At 44.5% G+C, this 25012-nt stretch overlaps 1 protein-coding gene across 1 annotated transcript in view; it reads left to right on the top strand.

Moving 5' to 3' along the window:
* Positions 1–14940, top strand: part of LOC134448676 (lysophosphatidylcholine acyltransferase 1) — a 28739-nt gene extending 13799 nt beyond the window's left edge. The window contains exons 2-14 of the mRNA XM_063198340.1: positions 217–356; positions 953–1167; positions 2706–2818; positions 3356–3416; positions 3937–3995; positions 4284–4318; positions 6983–7037; positions 7189–7271; positions 9671–9796; positions 11830–11977; positions 12543–12641; positions 13939–14080; positions 14643–14940. Coding sequence (XP_063054410.1) covers positions 217–356; positions 953–1167; positions 2706–2818; positions 3356–3416; positions 3937–3995; positions 4284–4318; positions 6983–7037; positions 7189–7271; positions 9671–9796; positions 11830–11977; positions 12543–12641; positions 13939–14080; positions 14643–14824 — 1458 coding nt within the window. The 3' untranslated portion in view covers positions 14825–14940. The remainder of the gene's footprint in view (positions 1–216; positions 357–952; positions 1168–2705; positions 2819–3355; positions 3417–3936; positions 3996–4283; positions 4319–6982; positions 7038–7188; positions 7272–9670; positions 9797–11829; positions 11978–12542; positions 12642–13938; positions 14081–14642) is intronic.
* The last annotated feature ends 10072 nt before the right edge of the window (positions 14941–25012 follow it).

Below are 25012 nucleotides of genomic sequence, written 5' to 3'. Positions count from 1 at the left end.
AATTATTTAATCCAAAGGTGATTTAAATATTCCTACTATTCACACCCCTCTTCACACACACACTTTTAACATGCCCATTTCAACTGGGTCTCTTGTCAGTGGAATTGGCGATAAATTGGGACTAATCGTTAATCGTTTGCATCCCTAATGCCTATGCAGATGTTGTGTGACACAACCAGCTGACTGTGTTTCTCCGTCTTTTCTTGTGTGTGACAGATAGCGGTGATGACGGTGACACTGTTCCCTGTGCGTCTGCTGATGGCTGCCTTCATGATGCTGCTGGCCTGGCCCTTCGCCTTCCTCGCCACCATGGGCCGCTCCGAGACCGCCGTCGAACCACAGACATTATGGAGGAGGTCGGTTAGCTAGTATCTTCTTTACCAGAAGTGTCTGTCTGTCTGTGTTTGAGACCACCTTCGAACCACAGTCTCCAAGGATATCGGTTAAACCTGTGTCTGTATGTGTGTTTGCATGTGTTTGTGACGTGTTATAAAGCGTCTGCCAAATGTAATGTAATGTAATGTAATGTAATGTGTCTATGTGCTTGTGCACATGTTTGTGTATAGAAACTGTGTGTGTGTTGGGGGGAGGTCGTCAAACCACACCACAAGTCTGCTCCCAACCATTGTATGCCACTTAACCATCTAGTTTCGGTTCGGGGTATCTGTGGGATTGTCAGTGTTGTATCAAACCACAGTCCCTCTGAAAGAGGTCAGCCTGCTTTGTCTGACTTTTTCTTTGTTCACACACATACTGATATCCTTTCTTCATTTCTCACTCACTCACTCACTCACTCACTCACTCACTCACTCACTCACTCACTCACTCACTCACTCACTCACTCACTCACTCACTCACTCACTCACTCACTCACTCACTCACTCACTCACTCACTCACTCACTCACTCACTCATATTTCCTCTCTCTCTCTCTCTCTCTCCCTCCTCTCCAGGTTTGTGGACCTGGCTCTGCGAGTGATCATGCGGGTCATGTGGTTCTCGGGCGGCTTCCACTGGATGCGTGTGAAGGGGCGTCCGGCGTCCCCCAGCGAAGCCCCCATCCTCACACTGGCCCCCCACTCCTCCTACTTCGACGCCATCCCCGTCACCAACACCATGGCCTCCATCGTCATGAAGAGGGAGAGCAAGGACATCCCCCTCTGGGGCAGTAAGTGGACACACACAAACACACACACACACACACAGACACACACACACACACACACACACACACACACACACACACACACACACACAAACACACACACACACACACAGACACACACACCTGTCTACCTACTAGTGCGCATGAAAGGCCACACCAGCACCATGGACTCCATAGTCACGAATGCAGGCAAAAAGGACCTGCCCCTCTGTGGGCAGTTACACACACACTCCATACAGGCACAAACTCATAGATCAACACATATACACACACACATAGACCCAGTCGGCACCTCTGGGCCTGCCCATAAGACCTCTGTATACTCCACCCGCTGTATGTCATGGCTAATCAATATGCTTAATGACTGGCAGTGATTGGCACTGCACAACCAGTGGGCAAAGTATTCGCAGGGGAAAACAAGCTTCATAGGCGGACCAGAGGTGCCGACTGGGTCTATTGAGTTAAACTCATGCTCTGTAGTCAGACACACACACACACACACTAAGCATGAGGTAATCATCTCCTTGGCAAAGTTGCGGGCCAATTAAATTAGGCCATTATGTGATGGGCAACTTGGCTTTTATGCAAGGAGAGAAAGAGACGGCACGTACAAGGGGAACAGATATGTTCCTATTCTCTTCATCCCCTCTGGAGACCCTGGCCATCCTCTTCCTGTATGTACTGAGAAGGACGACTCTGATGTCATTACATTCTCAAATACAGACTCAGTGTTTCCCACAGAAATTTTGGAAACTATGGGGGCAGCGGGGATTTTTTGTTCACACGGGCCAATGGTGGGTGGGGGGAGATTCACGCGTCGTAAAAGCTAAACGGCAAAACAATGGTCAAGTATGACATTGGCGCATGGAGAAACTATAGGCCTACATTTCAGCCATTTATGTTTTCAGAAATTACGTAAGATTTCACCCATGACAAGTATAGTACTACATTGTCATTTATATAAAACATGCAGTACAGTGAATGATTTCTATTTGCAACACACTTTCCATTCGTCCCTCATGCAGGGGTCTATGCAGTGAAAAAAAATAAAACGAAATAGGAGCACAGATAAGAATTTAGGAGCACTGTGAAATTGTTCACAAAAAAATGTTGATAAAAATGGTCTAAATGATCTACACACATAGGCGTACACATTCACTTTCGGAAACTATGGCGGCCAAATTCAAGCTATGGCGGTGCGCCATAGTTTCCTTAATGTATGGGAAACACTGACAGACTGCTAGGAGGAGGGAGGGAGGCAAAATTAGGAATTCAATTTGAAGCCCTTAGGCTTCAATAGTCAATTTAAAAGAAATGCGTTCAGAGGGTTTTATACCTTTTATTTGATAGGAGAGTGTGAGATGGTAACAGGAAACAAGTGGGTGAGCGAGATGGGGGAGGATCCGGAAATTACCTCGGGCCGGAATCGAACCTGGGTCCCCAGTGCAACAGTCGATGGCCTGACTGTTTGAGCCACAGCCACAGCCATGGCCTAATGAACCAATTTTGAGTCTGTGTTTGTTTGTGTGTGTTCTGCTCAGCCCTGATCAAGTTCATTCGCCCGGTCTTCGTGTCGCGCTCGGATCAGGACTCCCGCAGGAAGACTGTGGAGGAGATCAAACGGCGGGCCCAGTCTGGGGGAGAGTGGCCTCAGGTACGGAGAGCCAATCAGCACCTGCCGTTTGAGAGTACACTGTCCTTCCATCTTTGCACTTTAATTTTGAGTCAATGGAGAGACCTTTATTAAGTCCATTTTTTTAGGTTCCATGGAGGGGCATCACTTTTGCCGCAAGTGGTCAAAAATTGACAAAAAGGCTACATGAAGATCAGAAAGAGTTGCTGGACTATTTTAGAGCAGCTATGACTTGAGCAACAAAAGAGTTATTGTAGAGTGCTTACAAGAAGAATGCAAGTATTCCAATTGGTGTCTGCGGCATAGCTCCTTACCACAATATTTGCTGAATTTCAACTACCATCTGTCCAAATTGCCCAAAACGCTTTTGTCACCAGCTTGTCAATAAAAAAGTCAATTCCTTCTAGTGCCATTGTTTCTCTTGCTGTGCTCAGCATGCTCAACTAGATTCTATATACAAGTGTCTTGTATCACATTAGCAAAGTTGTTGGTTTCACGTTATGGTGCCACGTTAATGCCTCTTACATGTCCACATGTTGGTTTGTGTTTTCCCTCTAGATAATGATCTTTCCAGAGGGAACATGTACCAATAGGTCCTGCCTCATCACCTTCAAGCCAGGTTAGTTTGCAGAGTATGTGTATCATAATAATTTACCCACACACACACACACACACACACACACACACACACACACACACACACACACACACACACACACACACACACACACCACATGGTAACGGTTCAAGAAGAGTTTTTTTGTGATTTACGTTTTTTTAATTTAAATAAACAAATACGGTACAAAGCTTAGGTGACACAACATACGGAAAAAAAGCTTACAGAACATGGTCAGACAATAAAAGTAGAAATAGAAGGTGCTCCGGGATTTTTTTTTTCGGAACCTTTATTTACATAATTGTAGTGCCCTGAGGACGTGCCTCTGTCACGATGCAACTGAGAGGCATACTACAGATTAAAAGATAACTAACACATAGTTGAAATAATAATGTATTAAAATTAGGTTAAGTCGTGAAAATGTGCAGTAACATTTGGATAGACCCACAGAGGCTTTCCAATGGTTTGTTGATTTCATCCATGTTTGTTTGGGTTTCAATACACTCTCATTTTTCCTTCACAGGAGCATTCATCCCAGCAGTGCCTGTCCAGCCAGTGGTCATCAGATACCCCAACAAACTGGTGAGTAGACACCCCAAGAAAAACTGGTTTGGAAAGAATTCCCTTACTGAGTTAGTTATTACCCCAATGGAAAGGTCAGTAGTCACTCTTCACCTTTGAGTAGAGATGTACAAATATCTTGGTGTCATAACTATTTCAGCAAACTGTTTAGCAAACACCCTGAGAAAAGGATTAGTGAATGCCCCTTCTATTCTTTAGGAGATGACACAATAAGCTGGTGTCACAGGACTTATATATTTGTTCACCTGTGTCATGAAAAAATGCTGACATGTGCTTTGCCTCTCACAGGATTCGATAACATGGACATGGCAGGGACCAGGAGCGTAAGTACTCTTCCTCCTCTCCTCCCACTTTATTCTTGTCTCTCTAGTCTTCTGTCTCTCCTGCTTTGACCTCCATTCTTCCACAGCCTTTCGCTTTTTCTCCTCGCCTTCAATGAACTTTTTAACACCTCCGTCTCTCTATCTCTCTCCTCACCTGGCATGAGCCTTTTAACACCTCTCGCATGCACCACCCACTCTCCTCTCCTTACTTGACCTCTTGTCTATTACCTCTCTGTCTCACGCACACACACAAGCAGGGGCAGAGCTATTGGAGGGCAAGCAGGACTTTTTTCCCGGGCCCAGGGTCCTGCTGTGTATTGGGGGTGGGGGCCCTATTATGACCATGGCAGGCTGTATTGGGGGCCCTGCCAGTGTTTTGCCCTGGGGCCCAATGTGCAATTGTTCCGCCACTGCGCATAATCTCTCTCTCTCTCTCTCTCTCTCTCTCTCTCTCTCTCTCTCTCTCTCTCTCTCTCTCTCTCTCTCTCTCTCTCTCTGGTTTGTCACCTACATGAGATTAGATTAATGGCCAGATGGCCGCAAAATGAACTACATCAATGAACTGAGAGTTACTCAGAGAAGGTGTGGGTGTTGGTGAGAGCATGTGTGAGAAGGATGTTGCACATGTAAATCTGTGTATATGCGTGTGTGATTTTTATTCATCCTCTAATGTGGATAAATTAATGTGGATTATTCTCCGGTTTGTTTGTGTTTGAGTGTCTGTGCGTGACAAATGGAAAAAAAGCTTCTCACATAATTTCCTTTGTGTTTCATCGAGGTGTACATCTCTAGGTACAGTAAGTGTATACAGGGGCACTGCCATAAATGTTGGGCCCCATGAAAGATTTAAATTTTGGGCCCCCTACCCACATCTGTAGCCTACCTGATTTTCCGTTGCCGGAACATATGAGTTTGTGTGTCTTGAAATACATTATTACATTACATACTTATTTCATCATTTAATGACATAATGTAGCAAGACATCCACTGAGGATTTATGTGTCCTTTTAAGCAGCAGTCATTCACAGGTTTTTCAAAAGCAGTTTACTTTACACACACTTTTAATGTCACACGCTCATGCTCAAATCCGCACACACAGCTTTCTATGCAACACACAAATACCTACAATACTACTAATAATACTAGTATTACTACTACAACTACTACTAATAATAATAATAATAGCAAATACAAAAATAGCCAAGGCTATGCTGTACTACACACAGTGCAGTCCAACATAGTCTATTGTAGTCCAGTGGTCAAGTAGCAGCATTTTAGCAGCATATTTTTGAAGGTGCAAAGTCACATAGTGCAAGCAGCTCTTGGTGTGGAGATCTGGGAGTGCAGGTAAGGTGCAGTCACATGGTTGTGTGTGTGTGTGTTGTTTGTGTATTAGGGTGCATCAAGCGCCCCTCGAAAATGAAAACTTTGCAATATCCCACTCTGCTCTTGCAGTATTGTTCCTTTGCACTATCATAACTCCCTTGTAAATAAATAGCAAATTTGATTGATGTCAAAGGGTGGAACAATAGGCTTGAAATTTCGAATGGTAGTGAATAGACATTTTTAGCCAAATCGGCGCATTATTTTGAGACTGTTTTGATCGAAAACAGTAAGGACAGTCATTTGGAAGAATGGATACATGGATAATGGATACATGAGTGTTCAAACACGGAAATTCAAATCTGGGAAAGGGGAAAGGGAACTAGAGCATTCTTCCAAATTATTCTTTTTACTAGTTTTGACGAAAATGGTGTAAAAACACACTTTACAAGGATTTTGCTCAAATCGTCCATCCTACCATTCAAAATTTTAAGCATATTGTGCCACACACAATTTTACAAGGATATTATGTTAAAACAATTTTGCAAAAGCAGAGCAGGATTTTCAATAATAATAATAATAATAATAATAATGATAATGATAATAATACTTTCGTTTCAAAACTTTCAAACACCCAAGGTCGCTTAACAAGGTATCGTGTAGGAAAATGTGCGTGTGTGCGCATCAGTGCGTGAGTGTGTGTGAGTGTATGTAAGTGAATGTGCTTGTGGAACTAGCAGCCATAGCCCTCCAGGAAGAGATGAGTCTTAAGGTGTTGTTTAAACATGGCCAGTGAAGGGGCATTCTGGATGTGGTCCGGCAGATTGTTCCAAAGAATAGGAGCAACAACGTTGGGGCGTTTGATGCACCCTAGTGTCTATGTGTGTTGTGTTGTGTGTGTGTGTGTGTGTGTGTGTGTGTGTGTGTGTGTGTGTGTGTGTGTGTGTGTATGTGCGTTTTGTGTTGTGCTGTGTTGTGCTGTATGTGGGTTTTGTGTTGGGGTGTGTTGTGCTGTATGTAGGTGTGCGAGTGTATGTGCGCCAGTGTGTGTGTGCGTGTGCATTTGTGTGGTCTTTTCCATGAGGGGCAGCAGTAACAGGGATGTATTGTGTGCGTGTTGGATGTTGCAGGGCCCCAGACAGTTCTTGTGCAGGTGAAGGTGCAGTTCCACAGTGCTTGTGTGTGTATGTGTGCGCGCGCGTGTGTGCGTGCGTGTTTGGGGGAGGGGGGTGTGCAGGGTCCTAGCTTCCTGTCTGGAGCAGTCCACGCTGGGGGGGGGACTGCAAAAGAAGAAGAAATGGCTGTCATGAGCTAATGTGTCAATGTGTGTGTTTTCTTCAGCTTTAAGATCCTGTGGCTCACTCTGTGCCAGCTTCACAATGACTTCGTCATAGAGGTTAGTCAACACAGATGGCTACATTTTTGTCATTAGTTGATATGTCATGTACATGTTTGAAATAAAAAGGATAGATGTCCATCATGTGAAGTGCGTAGGTCAAGCAATATATATATATATTTTAATAAAAAGTGTGTGTCTCTTTCTACAGTACCTCCCTACGTACACACCATCAGAGGAGGAAAAGAAGAACCCAGCACTCTTTGCCCAGAATGTGCGGCGGATCATGGCCAAGTAAGAGCCATGCACACAGCAGTGATGCGCGGGCTGACCCGAAGTCAGCGGGCGCTTGCAGTTAACCGCGGTTGACCGCAGGCACGGGTTATGAAATAATATTTTTTATGATATTCGGGTCCGTTGCGGTTGGTCTGGACCATGAAATGATGCCGAATGTTATAGTAGGGTATAGCCTATAGGCTATAGTCAAGTATACACATTTTTCTTCATAAATAGAGCAAGTTTATTTGACTGAATAACTAGATGGTGCCACAAGCTCTGCAGGAGACATAATGAGGCTCCTGCATCGGCCGAATCCTCTGCGCGCAAGGTGCAGCAGGTGCAACCATTGAGAGTGCATTTAGCAGAGGGTGCTCTCTACACAGTGCAGTAATACATACAGCCTACATATTTTCTTATACAATTGTAATTGTTTCGCGCTCCTGTGTTGCTTACAGAGTTTGTTGTCATTTCCTGTGTCGTACCACGGATACGAGGCAATCCACTTGACTGCTGGCTCCGTCTGTTCCCCAACTAGTGTACAGATTAATTTCCTCCACAGCTAGGGATTCCTGTGACTATGCCTACATTGTCGAAATAGAATAGGCTACTATAGCCTATATAATGTCCAAATTAGTATTCCTTTTGAATGCAGTGCTCATTTGAGTAATTTAGCCAACAGTGGAAGAAGGTCACGGGCACCTTCACAGCGACTCCTGAAGTTATTGGAGTGCCCAAACGAAATAATGGGGCGGTGTTTATTAGCCATACTAGCTAGCTACTATTGTCATTGTTGGAGGACTTTCCATCTCTCTCCCTAACCAAGTCACACACACACGCGTGCACGGGAAAGGGAAGCGGAGATGGTGCGCAGATGAGACCATATTATCTGTCGATCTTCAGTGTAGCTCACGAAGCTGAGCGAAACTCATACCTAATGCAAGCTAGCTTGCAATTCCCAAGTTCCCAACTATCATAGTCTTGCGAAAACACTGTAATTGACTCTCGCCTCAAACCCCACGGTTTAAGAAACGTTTGTTTGCTGGCGGAGATTCTCCTTCATCCAGTTTAGTGTCAGTCAACTGACACGCGATTTGGCTGTTAGTTATGGCTGTCCTATCTGGCTGCTTGTGTGATATGTTTCAAAACTTTTCTTCATAGTTGCGCGATGTAAATGCCATGTTTTCGGAGCATAGCCTTCGAGGTGCATGGGTTAGGAAATGTTTTTCTGAAAGAGCTACACGCATTTCTCGCTGTTCATTCGGCAAGTGGTTCTTGGTTGGAACTCAGCCGCTGCATCCATTCACTTGCGAGACGATTCTAATCTTCTCTGCTCATCGGCGCCGCGCCTCTCGCGCAGTGTGCTGGTCAGATTCAGCAAAGCAAGTGAGATGCGGTGCCAGAAATTAATTTAAAATTTGATTGACTCAAATGACTGCAGTTTGTCACGGTAATAGCACGCACTGGCATGGCTGTCCGTCAGAATAGAACCCTCAAAAATAACACAATAGTATGCTCTCGTGACATTATTGGATTGGTCTTGGGTCCGCACAGAATCGAAGCCTAAGGAGTTCTGCCAATTATTTATCCCCGGTTAATGTTGTTGCCTATGTAGGCTGTGCTATACCATTTACCCATGATGGCTATTCCCCCATGCTAATTTAACAAATGAACCACTTGGTCTCGTGGTGAAGGAGGGAGTGGCCTTGGCACCCTGTCCCTCAACTTCAGGATAGGAAAAAGCGAAACCAGTTCAGGAAAAGGACAGAGCAGAGGAGTAGTCTACCAAACCAAACGAAGTGTAGGCTACATTGCCACTATGGGTTTTTTCATAGCCGGTCCTTTTCAACCTTAGACCTGCAGCTCAGCATTGTCTGTGCATAGCCTATGTGACATGTATCCAGACCCCTCGGAAGTGAACCATGCTGAGACCTTTATTGACGTGGTCTTATAGCCTAAGGTCCGTTGTGCGTTGCCAATGACGCTATGGTGTTCATAAGACGCACGGCTACTTTTTTTAAAAAGCGGGTCGGGTCAATATTTTTGGATAAATATTTCTTGAGGTCAGGGCAAGCGGGCGGGCTAGGGACAAAAGCGGCCGGTTGCGTCTTGTTTTTTCATCGACCCGCGCATCACTGGCACACAGTAACAAGCCCTTTCAATCTTAACACACAACCCTCTGAACTTAAAACACACATTTCACCCTCTGTCAATGACTGACCATCAGTCTCACAAGTACATGTGTACCGTATGTGTCTGTTCTACCTGTTTGTGTGTGTGTGTGTGTGTTAACTATACTATATTATCGTTATACCTATTGCCTATAACTATTTTTAAAAGCTAAAACTTTCGTGTGCATGCGTGGGTGCCTGTTTGTGTTACAACTATTACTAAAATTAAAATGTGTGTGTTGTCAGGGCTCTGGATGTGCCCATCACAGACTACACTCTGGAGGACTGCCAGCTGGCCATGGCTGAGGGTCAACTGCGCCTGCCCCCCGAAACATGCCTGCTGGAGTTTGCCCACCTCGTCAGGAGAATGGGGTATGGACACACACACACACACACACACACACACACACGCTCCAATCAGCTTTTTTTGCCCGAAAACTCTGCCCATCACTGATCATTATGGGCAATTATACAATAGTTAGATCCGGTCGAATTATTTCACAAATTGTGATTGGACAAGAGGCGTTCTACACGTCACTAGGAGTGAGGGTATCCTCCAACACTCTATGAATGACTCTTCACATCTAATAATCACTCCGCGACCAAAGATACAAAGTAACCGTAACCAACGTGGTGCGCGTTGCGCAGCAACCAAAGACAATAACTGGAACTATTTTTACGGAGCGGAGGAACAAGCAAATAAACAATCAAATAAGTAATTAAAATAATTTAACATTTATTTCAATGAAGTAATTGTGTTAGCAAAGGAACTATTGTATAAAAGCAATATAACACTTGTGGTCGTGAGGTTGTTCTGGGACACCCTCACGGGTGTAATTACCTACGGCACTCAGCCTGCGGCTTCGTGCCTGCGGCGAATCACACCCGTGAGGGTGTCCCAGAACAACCTCACTCCCACTCGTGTCATATTGCTTAATCAGGGGTTAGCGGTTAGGGTGTCAGACTTGTAGCCCAAAGGTTGCCGGTTTGACTCCCAACCCGCCAGATTGGTGGGGGGAGTAATTAACCTGTGCTCTCACCCATCCTCCTCCATGACTGAGATACCCTGAGCATGGTACTGTCCCGCCGCACTGCTCCCTTGGGGGCGCCATTGGGGTCTTCCCCCATGCACGGGTGAGGCATGAATGCAATTTCATTATGTGCAGTGTGGACATGTGTGCTGTGGAGTGCTGTTTCACAACGACAATGGGAGTTGGAGTTTCCCAGTTGGGCTTTCACTTCACTTTTCAGTGTCGATCACAGAAAGAATACAAAAAAATCAACTGACTATTAGTAATCTAATTGTGTATATGGACATATTCGAAATTGAAGTAGAACAGTCATAACCATAATTTCAGGATTGTTTTTGTCTATTTCATGATCTTCGGAAAAAAAAAATCCAGAGTGACACGTAATTGAAGACATTAAATGTAGTGCAGAAGATGAAAAGAAGTAAAAGCGACAGTTGTTTTAGACAACAACAGAGTCACGCGACATCGATTATGCAATTTCAACTGTACCATATCTTATATAGTTAAAATGGCATGTCATTAAAAATACCACTCAAGTTGTTTCTCAGACACTTCAATAGCCTGGTTCTCGTGTGTGTAGCTCTGTAGCCCCCTGGTGGAGCTAAGTGCTAAATGCGCTTTTATCCATCATTCTGCCCGTCCTCACCAGCCACAAATTACTTCAAAAATGTTTTCTGTTCATCTCTAAAGAGTCACTATAGTCTATTATCTGGCCTGTGACTCCTCAATGCGAGCTGCTGTTGATATTGAAGCAATAAATGCTCCGTCTATTTTCTGGCTCGAGACCTGGAGGGTCTGGAGGGCATGATCCAGAATTCCGATCCATTTTCCTATTTTGTGTTTATTAATATCTGAAAAAACAGGTCAGTTTCTCATTGAAAACCATTGTGTATTACTCAAATTCACCTAATTCAGTTTGCTAGTTGTAAAAACTCTTTTCAACATGACTGACAACAAAGTAAGTAGGCTAAATAACTTTCAACTTAAATACTCCGATAGGCCGGTATCGGTATCGGCCGGTATCGGAATCGGATCGGAAGTGAAATAAAATATCTGTATCGGATCGGAAGTGCAAAAACCTGGATCGGGACATCTCTAGTATTACTACTCTAATGTAGTGTGTGTGTGTGTGTGTGTGTGTGTGTGTGTGTGTGTGTGTGTGTGTGTGTGTGTGTGTGTGTGTGTGTGTGTGTGTGTGTGTGTGTGTGTGTGTGTGTGTGTGTGTGTGTGTGTGTGTGTGTGTGTGTGTGTGTGTATTACTACTCTAATGTATTGTGTGTGTGTGTGTGTGTGTGTGTGTGTGTGTGTGTATTACTACTCTAATGTATTGTGTGTGTGTGTGTGTGTGTGTGTGTGTGTGTGTGCATGATGCAGGCTGAAGCTGGATAAGACAGGCCGTGCCCTGGAGGACTATGGGACGCGGGCTCGAGAGCTCAAGAGGGTGGGGCTGGAGGAGTTTGCCAGCTTCCTGGATGCTCCCGTCTCAGACCTGCTCCGAGACATGTTCGACCTCTTTGATGAGGTGAGCACAGGACTGAACCCTCTAACACCTTTCTCACACACACACACACACACACACACACACACGCACACACACACACGCACACATATACACATACACACCTCTCTCTCTCTCTCTCTCTCTCTCTCTCTCTCTCTCTCTCTATCTCTCTCTCTCTTTCCTTTTCTCTGTCTCTCACTCTCTCTCTCTCTCTCTCTATCTCTCTCTCTTTCATTTTCTCTCTCTCTCACTCTCTCTCTGTCTTTATCTCTCTCTCTCTCTGTCTCTCTCTCTCTCTCTCTCTCTCTCTCATTCATTCACACTCTCTCTCACACACGTGCACATTCACTACTGGAATGCATTTTTGTGCACACAGTTCACACGTGTCCAGTACACACTGCTTGCTATGTTCACACGCATACAGTTGAGGTGCACACAGAAATGGATAAGTTAATTATTTACCAATGCTCATGGACAGACATATGCTTAGGTGCACAGAAATTGATTACACCCAGAACACACATACATAGTATGCCTATGTATTGATGTACATTAAGTTATAACTGTGTGTGTGTGGGTGTGTTAGCATTTGGATGGCACTATGGACATCCGAGAGTTTGTCACTGCCCTGTCGGTGGTCTGCAGACCCACCAAGACACTGGACACCATGAAGCTGGCCTTTAAGGTGAGTCCCCATCACTACATTACATTACACTACACTACACTTAGCTGAAACTTGTATCCAAATCGACTCACAATGATTACCTAGTATTAGTTATAGTCACTGGGTCAATGTGGGGTTAGGTGCCTTATTCAGGTGCACTTCAGCCATGTATGGTATGAGAGTCGAACCTGCAATCTTCCAATTCAAAGACTGCCAATTCCACCACTGCCCACAAGTGTTATTTTTGTCAACCAGGACAATGATGAAAATATTTCGTCAACGCCCCTTTTTCCTGTGACGATGACACAAAAATTGCTACCAGAAAATAAAAATATAGCGAGAATAAAAAAGGATTTTCGTTAAGGAGACCAAGACGAGACAAAATTGACAAGCCATGGACGAATGGACATTAAAAAAATATTAATTCTTCATAATTAATTTGTAATTGTTAATGTTTGTCTCTGCAGGCAGTGCCGGCGCGGCTCAAACGGTAGTAGTTCAGTTTGTCCAGTTCAGTTGAGTTTAGGCCCTAAAAACGTTCCCCAGAAAGAGAAAAAAATAGCCGACGTTGAGGCAAGTGTTAATTTCGAAGCATATTCAACAACCCTTTTGTCCACGACGAAGACGTGCGTGTTTGTGCAGTCATGATAAGAATAGTGGTACAGTCGCGCCAATCTTCCTCTGATGCTGTCGTTTTAAACCTCCTCGAGCTTCCACTCTTCTCCTTTTCACGTGGGCTACGCCTCCTACCCTGACGTTCGTTGTCAGTTCTTTTTGTAATGTTTGCTTCATTTGTTGTTTAAACATATGAGTAGGCAGTTTGTAAGCAAATCATGAAGATCAGATTTGTGCATTTATTTAAATCAGTCACAATGGGAGAATTTTAAGGGATGAGTGCGCCACAGGGGAAAAGTTGCTTAATTAGCCTATCTAAACAGAGGCACGGATACTGTAGCTTTAATAAGACTTTTTTGGGCCTGGCTGTGTAGGTGTTATATTTCTTTTAGTGTCAATGACGTTTGCACGTTGGGGTGGTGCACAGGCAATGCCACTATCGTATTAAATGATTTGTTTTTGTTTTTAGATTATCTTGGATCACATATTCATTGCAGCACATTGATTGCCAATTATTATGAATTTCTGGGAATTAGCTGTGGTTGCACCCCCTGACACCTGAGCCCAAAAAAAGGCGTCATTGACCCAGTAATCATTGAAGCCTATGTTATGTTATTGTGTTGTATGTCAGATACTGATATTGCGTGTGTGTGTGTGTGTGTGTGTGCGCGTGTGCGTGCGTGTGTGCGTGTGTGTTGGACAGATGTACGTGGAGGAGGTGGAGAGCAGCCTGGGTGAGCGGGAGCTGGCCTGTATCGTGCAGACGGCCCTGGGCGTGGCTGATCTATCCGTGGCCTCCCTCTTCCGAGCTGTGGACGCGCACGGCAAAGGAAAAATCACATTCGGTGAGGAACACGACTCTCTGCTAGTCAATGAAAAAATGTGTCGGTAGTAAAACTGTCATGTTTGTGAAGAGAGAATATTGTTTCTTTGATACAAGGATTGTGTAACTTCAAACATTTAATGGACCTAAACATGCACTGGCTTCACTGTCCGAGCTATTACATCCAGACCCTGCATGTCTGTGAAATGCCACAGAAAGGCAATAATTAAGAGCAAAGGCAGACATATCCTGTCAAGGAATTCTATGTAGAGTTTTGATTTTTCTTGACATAATATATGTTATCAACTAATAACCTGTGGGGCATGCTGTAATAAATGTATTAAGCATAATCACAATGTTAAATCGGCTCTATTTGAAGTCTGCCATCTCCCAAGGCTGACAAACTGAGAAATAGTGCCATGTATTTCTTCCTAGCTTATTCACTAAATTTGGTCAAGCCTGGAATGTCTGACTCTATCCTCGATTCTTTAAGACGTACACGAACTTGTAAAGAAATGTTAGACAGGACGATGAGCTAGAGTTACAGATGACTTACATTTGTTTTTGGTGCCCCCTTGTGGCAGAATCATTCCAGAGCTTTGTGGAGCTGCACCCGGACTTTGCCAACGAGTACCTGTTTGGCGAGAAGAGAGCGTTTTCCCGCAGCCCCGGCCAGAGCCCCTCTACCTCCCCCATCACGACGCCCCCTGTCTCCAACGGCTTCTGCACGGACTTCAGTCCCCCCGACCACAAGAAGCTGAACTGAGGAGCTGGATAAAACCCTCCAAGATGTTCGTCCACCTATACCCCCATCACCATCCAGCACCTCCAACCCCTCCTAGTTAATCCCATGTTGCTGCTCTCCCGGTGAAAGCAAGCACATACCACCCCCCCCCCCCACCCCCCCACACACACACACACACACACACACACACACCCCACCCCACCCCCTGAATGTCTCACTGACCAATCAGATTCTGCGTTTACGTCCCCACTCCATCCCCTCTCCCTGGAAACCCTTCCAACCACCATGGCATCCTGTGTTGGTCTGATGGACGCCAAAAGCAAAAAGACTTGAGATGGAGAGCAAGACAGAAAAGAGGAGAAGAGGAAGAACGCCAAAATGCAGATCTCTTCACTTCTTTTGGCGAGACGTTGCCAGCGTGGTACTAATACTTGAAGGCCAAACTCTTGTGTTTTATTCCTTTCTGTGAATTAGCTGTGAATTAGACGGCATGTTTTACCAGGTGACACAGACAGACAGATGTAAAGTCGAGAAGGGCAGAGTACAACACACACACACTCTCTCTCTCTCTCTCTCTCTCTCTCTCTCTCTCTCTCTCTCTCTCTCTCTCTCTCTCTCTCTCTCTCTCTCTCTCTCTCTCTCTCTCTCTCTCTCTCTCTCTCGATCATGGCTGACTGCTGAGATGTATGTGTGAGAGATTGTGTGTATGTTCAACGATCAGCTTGGACCTATGACACATCTGTCTTTTGAAGCAGTGGTCGGGCCTGGTTGCCTGCCGCCCTCTTCCGGCACAGACAGATATGAGGTTCAGACAAAAGTTGAACTTGAATGTGGTTTTGCATTTTAGCTCAGGTGGTCTGCATCTCTCTCTCTCTCTCTCTCTCTCTCTCTCTCTCTCTCTCTCTCTCTCTCTCTCTCTCTCTCTCTCTCTCTCTCTCTCTCTCTCTCTCTCTCTCTCTCTCTCTCAAACACACACACACATCAGTATGTTTGACAGGGTAGATCAGAACACACACACACACTATGTTGGATGTCTTACTCTCTCTGTAGCGGTTGACATTCTTCAATAATTTTACTGTTCTTATGTTGAGAAGTCTTTCCTTTCAGAAGGCAAGCCAGGCTTGTGCGTGCATGTGTGTGTGTGTGTATTCATTCATGTGTGTGCATGCGTGTGTGTTTTGTATGCACTGTATCATTCCGACTGGGGGAAACCTATTCCACTGACCTTCATTACAAATCGCCCTACATAATAATGCATATAATTCAGCTGGTCCCATAGGCTTGCAGAGCCATTTCCAGAACCGCATGAGAACTATTTTGATTCCATGGCCCCTTTTTTGTACTTGGGTTTTTGTTTGTAGTAGATTTTACCATACATTTTAGCGGTTTTATTTTTATATATACTTCTTTTTCCCAGTGTAGTATTCTATGATGTCGTTGTTGTTTTTGCACTTGACAAGTGTTTTGTCAGACCAGTTCTTGCTGATATTCTGCTGTCACAATCACTCCACACATTGGCCCTCACACTCCCACCATTGTTGTGTACATCTTACACTCATTCCCTTCAATCATGTGCTTTTATCCGAATACATTTTGTCAGGGTTTTTTTTTACACGTGTACAATACATACAGTACAAGGAGTGGATACAGATGGAGACAAGGAAAAACTTCTTAGAACTTCTTTGAACTGCTCTTAGTAATTGACGTCATCCTTCCACATACAACAGCGTGTTGATGTCAGAACCGTTTGTGGACACATGCAACACTGAGGTTCATTCACAGTTACTACCATAGTCAATGTCCGTTTCCAATCAAGAAACTAGCCAACGTTTACATCTCAATCTGTCGCTGTTGTATTGAAGAAAACAAAATGGACAATGACCGCCTGTACCACCAGCATCCTGTACTGCTCCCCCGACATGAACACACATACACACACTGCCCATCTCGGGGCCAATCTCGACATTGTCTAACGTGGTCGTATGAAGTACAGTATGACTTGTCTAGATATTGGCCAATCCATTGCAATCCAAATCAGAATGTTCTAGAATTCTGAACATGACTCTCTCTCTCTCTCTCTCTCTCTCTCTCTCTCTCTCTCTCTCTCTCTCTCTCTCTCTCTCTCTCTCTCTCTCTCTCTCTCTCTCTCTCTCTCTCTCTCTCTCTCTCTCTGCTCTTTCCTCTCTTCCTCTACATCTCTATATTCTTCTTTTCACTCCTTTTTTTTCTCTCTCCCAGCCTCTCTCTGTATGCCTTCCTTGATGCTGTACTTCTGCTGGCGTGGATCGCTTGTGTGTAGTCACATATACTGTATCTGGATGTTTAAGTAGGCATTCATGTGGTGGTGTTTGAATGTTCCCTCCTCCTCCTCCTCCTCCTCCTCCTCCTCCTCACCTCCACTGCCATGCCCATCTGTGTTGGGCAAAAAGCCTCCTCTGCACTGATGCAGACCCATGATGTCCTGTTTCTATATAGAAACCCTAACATCGCTGTTGCGCTATTATTATTATTGTTGTTGTTGTTATTATTATTGTTAATATTATTACTGGTAGTATTACTACTATTATTTCATATCATGGATTTTGGTTTCACAAGAAAAAAAGAAATGAAAAAACGAAAATGCAGATTTGATATGATTTTTTTTTTCTTGCCTTGACTATTTCTTGTTAATCTAAACAAAGATTTGAAAAAAAAGAATGTATAGACAATCTGTCAGCACCCCCTCCTATTCCACCACGTGATGAGTCCCTAGTCCTGCTGTGTGTTGTGCTGAGTGGCGAGGGCAGAGATGGCTTCCTCTCTGTGGCTCTGCGGCCGACGCACAGCCCTCTCCCCCCTGGAGGCTGGACGCATTGGTCCATCATCCTCCTCGACCGGTCCTTGACCTGCAGATGCACCTTATTCTGCTTATGATGGGATCTGTTGAACACACACACACGCACGGGATAAGCTCAAAGTCCCTTTTTAGTGAGCAGGTCTCCTACACACAGACACATGCGTGTACACACACACACACCAATGGCACTTTTAATGTGAACATTTTTTTTTTTCATTTTGTTCTGTTCTTTCTCTTCTCTTATGTCATTAATGATTGGGCATGCTCTTTTTGCATGTGAAGGTGTGCAGCCAAAACGTGCTGCCATTTGTATTATTGCATGTGTGTTTATGTCAGCGTGTGTAATCCCCCCCACGCACCCCCCACCACACACACGCGCTCACACATAACACACATTCTTTCCCTGAGGTCATGAGACGGGGTAAACGGCTGTGCTCAGAATCGTGTTATCTCTTGTCTCTAATTTATGTTCTGTTCCCATTCCCAAACCCTAATCCGGACTCTCAATCTGACTGATTGTGACTTGCATTCCGAGTCCGTTAACTGTATTTTGGGGTTTTTCAAAATATGATTTTAGAATATGATGAGAACAGAGCCCCTCCTTCCCCAATTGATCTACACCACTTGTCTGCAAATGGACATGGCTGCGAGTCCTCTACACCATGTTAGTATTGGTACTTTACTGAGCCAGTGGCTCACTGTTTCGTCTCACACCCTGAGCTGCAGGCGCATGTGGTGTTCCTGTTATCTGTAATTGACATCATTCCTCCCTTTTTTTTCTTTTTGTTTGTTTTTTTTGGGGGGAGGGGTAATGCAAATGTGAAGGTTATTTTACTTTCTTGTCCTGTTATCCAGTGGAACGTCCTGGAGCTTGTTTTTTAGGTATATAAATACAGTATCTCAAATGAAACTTCAAGGAAACGATAAGTGACATGCATGGCCCTGATAGTGCAAAACACTATGTGAAGGGCCCTGTCATCTGGACAGTGTTTTTGTTTTTATTTTATTTTTGTTTGTTTTTATTTTCTCCTTTATCCCTCCTGATTTACCTCAAAGAGTATTAGAGTTGCATTGGGCCTCAGAGAGGCTCTGACATGGTGAGCTGAAGACGAGAGGCGCCACTGCCTGTTCCCCACCAGGGGGCAGCACATGTCTTTCTGATGGCTCACCTGGCTACAACGCTACCTTTTTAGACGTTTCCTTTGTTTTTTTTTCTCAGTTTTTTATTTTCTTTTGTCCTCTCTTTTTTTAGTTATATTTTTATTCCGAGTTTTATTTTCTAATGTATTTAAAGAGTCATTTTTACAAGAGAAATTTGAACTGACTGATTTTTGACTGCTATGACATGACTTGTTATTGTGGCTCTTTAATAATAAAAAAAAGGGAACCGTACAGCTTCTTTGATTCTTCTCATCTTTGTGCTTTTTACAGTTTGTATGTGACCGGATTGATCAGGTGCGCCTCTGCTCCCCAGATACAGTAAGTGTAATACAATGCTCAGGTAGCCACAGTAGCTACGGTACAGCAAAGAGGCTGTCTCAGGACTGGTTGTGTAAACCATCACTCAAAATTCAGACCACCTGAATGCAAGCAGATGTCTTTGTGTAACTCAACCTTCTTTTAACACCTGAAATAGGATGATCAACATTGTGGTTATCACTTTGTTTGTTGGCAATTCTAGCAGAATAGAGTAAAATGCCATTTATTTAACTATACATACTGTATGTGAATTAAACTGTATGTACATGCAGACCAATACAGTTCAATGCATCTGATCACTGCATGTCGTATACTTAATAAACAACATAATTAAATATAGGCCTACTTGGTGAAAACAATGTGAATTAGTAGGCCTATGCAAAGTACAGAACAATTATTCTCCGATACAAAATTGTGCATGATCTTAACTTAATAATTAATCATGATCTTGAAAACATTGCTCAAGATGGTATTACTAAGGGCCAATGAAGGAAAGAAAGAGTTGTTGGGGAGAAATCTGAACCCAATCCTGCTGTACAATTTTCACATTTTGTTCGCAGGATTGTTCCAAGTTACCATCACCTGGTCACGCAATGTATATTGATATCACACAGTATACTGTAGATAATGCAATTATTGTAGATGTGACCATCAGATAACGGTGTACATTTGCAGTCTTGCTGGTATCAAGTTATTGGCCTTCAATGTTCTAATTCAGCCTATTAGTGTTGTTAGTGTTTAAGTGTATATACAACAGTCGATAATATGGCTCAATCCGGATATGAGTGGTGTAAGTCAATACCTGTTGTTCTCCATATATTGTGTGTGTGTGTGTGTGTGTGCACGCATGTGTTGAGTGACGGACACACAATTGTGTGTGTGTGTGTGTGTGTTTTCATGTGCCTGCTTTGCGTTGTGTAAGTTGTTAGGAACACTGTGTGTGTGAGTGAGCGACAAATTAAAAAAAAAGAAAAAATCAGTAATGGGCTGTGGTGGTGATGTCCATCGTGTGTGTGTGAGCCCCGGATCCATCACTTCAGGACAAGAGAGCTGATCTCACATGTCATGTGCTGCAGCTGTGCTGCGTCAGTAATGCAATCACTTAAATCACGTTAACACACACACACACACACAGCACACAAAGCCCACACACACACACACACACACACACACACACAGCACACAAAGCCCACACAGTACATTCACAGATCATTTCAATTATGTTACCTCACAAACACATGTACACATGTATAGTGCAGACATACAGTATGCTTTACATTGACTGGCTTTTAGGCCTTATACAGGACCGTGTTAAGACACTGTGGTGCCCCCAGGAACTGCACCTCGCAGGGGCCCCCTTTATGAAAAGTAGTAGGCCTATTTGTGAAGTTTGTGTCTTGTGGTGCACCCTAACTGACGGTCTAAGGAACAGTCCTCATGGCAACACTGTTGGGCAGGCTACACACTGTGCTCTCCACTGGAAGGACATGGAAAGCTTTAACACAGTGTTTCCCAACCTTTTTTTTTAATCTCGCGGACCCCCTAAGCCTCTTAGTTGTGCCATGAGTACCCCCTAATTCATGTTCTATATCACTTTCTTTGTCCTGATGTGACTGCTCCATAAATTTGTTATAATAATAACATGTTTCCAAGTACCCCCTGCAGTGTGCTCGCGTACCCCTAGTGGTACACGTACCCCTAGTTGGGAAACACTGCTTTAACAGCTCACACGGTTTGAGAACTAACTTCCAATGGCAACCAGGAGAAACAGCCAACTGGACCACATAAGAGGCAAGGCAAAGGAAAGGCTTAATATTCAGAGCAGATTTCATACACAGGTGCTTAAAAGTAGTGAATAAAAAGGCAAATGTTTATTTCCTCTTTTGATTAATAGTCAAAGTAGTGATAGCAAAGGTGGAACAATTGTACACAGGGTCCCAGGGAAAAACCATGATAGGGCTCCCCATACGGTCTGCCAAAGGCCTAATAGAGCCCCCAACACCAATATGGGCGGGTCCTGGGCCCAGGGACAAATGCCCTGCTCACCCCAACAGATTTGGACATCACAAATGTTGCACATAAAAAGAGCAAATCAATATAGGCCTACTACGTGCTCATTATGTGAAAAAATAAGAGTAGTGTAGTGTTGTATAGGCCTATGCATAATTGTTTATTACCACAAGAAGGACAATTACCTGCAATGCATTTTGGTTTCAAACAGAACATTAGTTCTGAATTACCTGATTACAAGATGAATTAGCTAAGTGTTACGGGTTCTTCTAAACATAAAATGACATGTGAGGGGCGCTGTGGAGCAGCGCGCCCTCAACGTGTGAGCTTGCATACCCATGGGGACCCAGATTCAAGTCTTGCCTGGGTGATTTCCAGACTCTTACCATGCTTTGCTCTTTCCTGCACATTTCCTGTGTCCTCTCACACACTTAAAGGAAAGACCTCCAAAATACTTCAATCAATCAATCAACCAATCAACCAATCAATAAAGCGTTCAGAGAGCACTCCTTCACCCTCTGGTGGACAGAAACACACACGCACAACCAACAAATTAACATACACACAACAAACAAATGTACACACAACAACACCACTTGCTCACATAACGTCCTTAGCAGAGGTATAAGATGGTCCGAATGAATCTCCATTTTCAAGAGACTAGAGTACGGAGCACAGGTGACACCTGGATCAGGCTGGGGGACCTTGAGAAGATGGATCCATTGGGATCATACCAGAAACCAGATCAGGGTGAAAGAGGAGTGAGGGCCACACACGGATGACGTGAGTACCGCTAGATAGTATTGGACATTTAGACACCTATTGAGTTGGCCTGATATGAGTAAGATTGGAATTGTGCGATGGATGGTGGTGTGGGGTGAGATGAATGGATTGTGTGTGTGTGTGTGTGTGTGTGTGTGTGTGTGTGTGTGTGTGTGTGTGTGTGTGTGTGTGTGTGTGTGTGTGTGTGTGTGTGTGTGTGTGTGTGTGTGTGTGTGTGTGTGTGTGTGTGTGTGTGTGTGTGTGTGTGTGTGTGTGTGTGTGTGTGTGGATATGTGTGTGGATATGTGTGTGCATGTGTGGATGTGTATTGGTGTATTTTGCAAATCTGTGTGTGCGTGCGTGCGTTTGTTTGTGTGTGTATGTGTTTGTGTGTGTGTGTGTGTGGGGGGGGGGGGTTGTGTGTGTGTGTGTGTGTGTGTGTGTGTGTGTGTGTGTGTGTGTGTGTGTGTGTGTGTGTGTGTGTGTGTGTGTGTGTGTGTGTGTGTGTGTGTGTGTGTGGATATGTGTGTGCATGCGTGCATGTGTATGTGTGTATTTTGAAAATCTCTGTGTGCGTGCGTGCGTGCGTTTGTGTGTGTATGTGTTTGTGTGTGTGTGTGTGTGGGGGGGGTGTGTGTGTGGGTGTGTGTGTGTGTGTGTGTGTGTGTGTGTGTGTGTGTGTGTGTGTGTGTGTGTGTGTGTGTGTGTGTGTGTGTGTGTGTGTGTGTGTGTGTGTGTCTTTGATGTAAGGGGGTGAACCTGGAGTCCCACCCCTCCGGTCACAGAGCCTGTGGGTCCTCCCTTCTCGTCGCATGAGCCTTCAGACAGTGAGCACACACACACACACACACACACACACACACACACACACACACACACACACACACACACACACACACACACACACACACACACACACACACACACACACACACACACAGAAAGATTCTCTCTCTCTCTCTCTCTCTCTCTCTCTCTCTCTCTCTCTCTCTCTCTCTCTGTCTCAAACACACACACACACACACACACACACACACACACACACACACACACACACACACACACACACACACACACACACACACACACACACACACACACACACACACACACACACACCTCCTTCTCGTCTGTCCCCTCCTCTCCCAGGATCTGTTAGATATCTACCTCTCTCATCCTTCATCCACAGTAGGACTCTCCTCCTCCCCTCTCCCCTCCTCCTCCTGCTCTCCTCTCCCCTCCTCCCTCACTCCCCTACTCCTTGGGATCCCTCTCTCTGTCTTTCTCTCTGTCTCTCTCTCTGTGTCTCTCCATCTCTCTCTCTGTCTCTCTCTCTCTCTCTCTCTGGTCCTACTCTTCAGTCAACCAGACCGCCTGGTCAGATCCCAGCATTCGGTTGTAACTTGTGCGCTCTCCTGTGGACCTCCGTCCGGTTCTGCGACCTGACCCAGTGGTGATAGACATGCCCAGTGGAACTGCCCATCAGTGCACACAGGACTCACACAGGTGGAAGTAACAGCAGAGCCTGGGGAAGACTCACTGCCGTCACCAAGGTGAGAGAAACTAATCGTGAATAGATGGGAGATGGGAGAAAATATCATATAGGTGATTATAAATATAGTCTTTGGGAGATCATAAATAACTGTTACTTAATGTTTTTAATGATGCATCAACAGCTGTGTACACTCCATAAAAATATAAGGTCAAGTGAGCCAATTTGAAAAAGAATGTGGATTTTTTTTCTTGTCCAAATATATCTTTTTGACAAATTGTGCATTTATATGTATGTATGATGTTACAGTATGTACATGTATGGAGGGAAGTAGGCGTTTATAAACATTTGTTCTGACATACAAAATGTGCGTCTGAGTAAAGCTGAAAGACAGTCGCCATCTTACTCAGACTGAGCCCTACGCACAACACACACGAGAAAAGATGATTATTCTTTTCAGGCGATTCAGAAAAAAAATCATAGCTTTTTAAAATTTGTTTTGTAGACAAAAGACTTTGTCTATTCCTAAAGGAAACATCCCATATAAATGCGGTAACAAGACATACAAACTATAGGAATAGAAAACACACATTTGCATATATGAAAAATCTAGCTACATGCTGTATGTCAGTTTAACATGACCACATAAATAACCATGTAGGCATCAGAGTAAAAAAAAAGATATCAAGTGTGAAACAGCTTTTCTCGGTTACGATTTGTAGATGAAACATTTGTTTCCCTCAGTGCGTTGTAAGTGATCGTGTTCAGAAGGGCTATACTGACAGGTTTGGACAGGAGAAAACACACATTGATGCAATAATAAGGGTCATTATTTAAAACGCTTGCACTCCAAGACAAACACACACACGCGCACACACACGCGTGCATTCACACACGCACGTGCACATACACACACACACACACACACACACACACACACACACACACACACACACACACACACACACACACACACACACACACACACACACACACACACACACACACACACACACACACACACACACACACACACACACACGTGCATCTATGCAGACACGGTTGCTCTCCCTCTATCACTCTCTACCTCTTCTCCCTCTAGCCCCCTTTCTTCTGTCTCCCTCCCCTCACTCCTCACCCCACCATTTTCACGTTTACTGTTTCGACTTTTCTCTAAAATAATTATGTATTATTGATCATTATGCCATTTGTTTTCCTTGAAGGAGACTGAGCCTTACCCCTCCCATCAAACCTTCAAGCCCCCCCCACCTACCTCACACCACGGAGACACACACACACAAACTCAGTTACAGTCACACATGCACACAACTGCCCACTAACCCAAACACACACATAGACACTCTCCAACCCAGCCACAAACACACAAGCACACCCACAACCACACCACACCCACACCCACACCCACACCACACCCACACCCACAATCACACACACACTCACTCCCAGAGGGTCGTGCCCCCATCCCATGCCTAGAGGACGTCTCTGTGCCCTGATGTCCTCTGCTGTGACCCCAACCTCCAAGCCGCCAACCAGCGGGAGTGGAACCGCTACCGGCACTGGCACAGGAACCGGAACCGCCAGTAGCGCCGGTACCACCACGGCCCCCATC

This window comes from Engraulis encrasicolus, chromosome 5 (assembly GCF_034702125.1).
Source record: "Engraulis encrasicolus isolate BLACKSEA-1 chromosome 5, IST_EnEncr_1.0, whole genome shotgun sequence".
NCBI lineage: Eukaryota > Metazoa > Chordata > Actinopteri > Clupeiformes > Engraulidae > Engraulis > Engraulis encrasicolus.
This window is presented reverse-complemented; position numbering and strand designations above follow the sequence as displayed.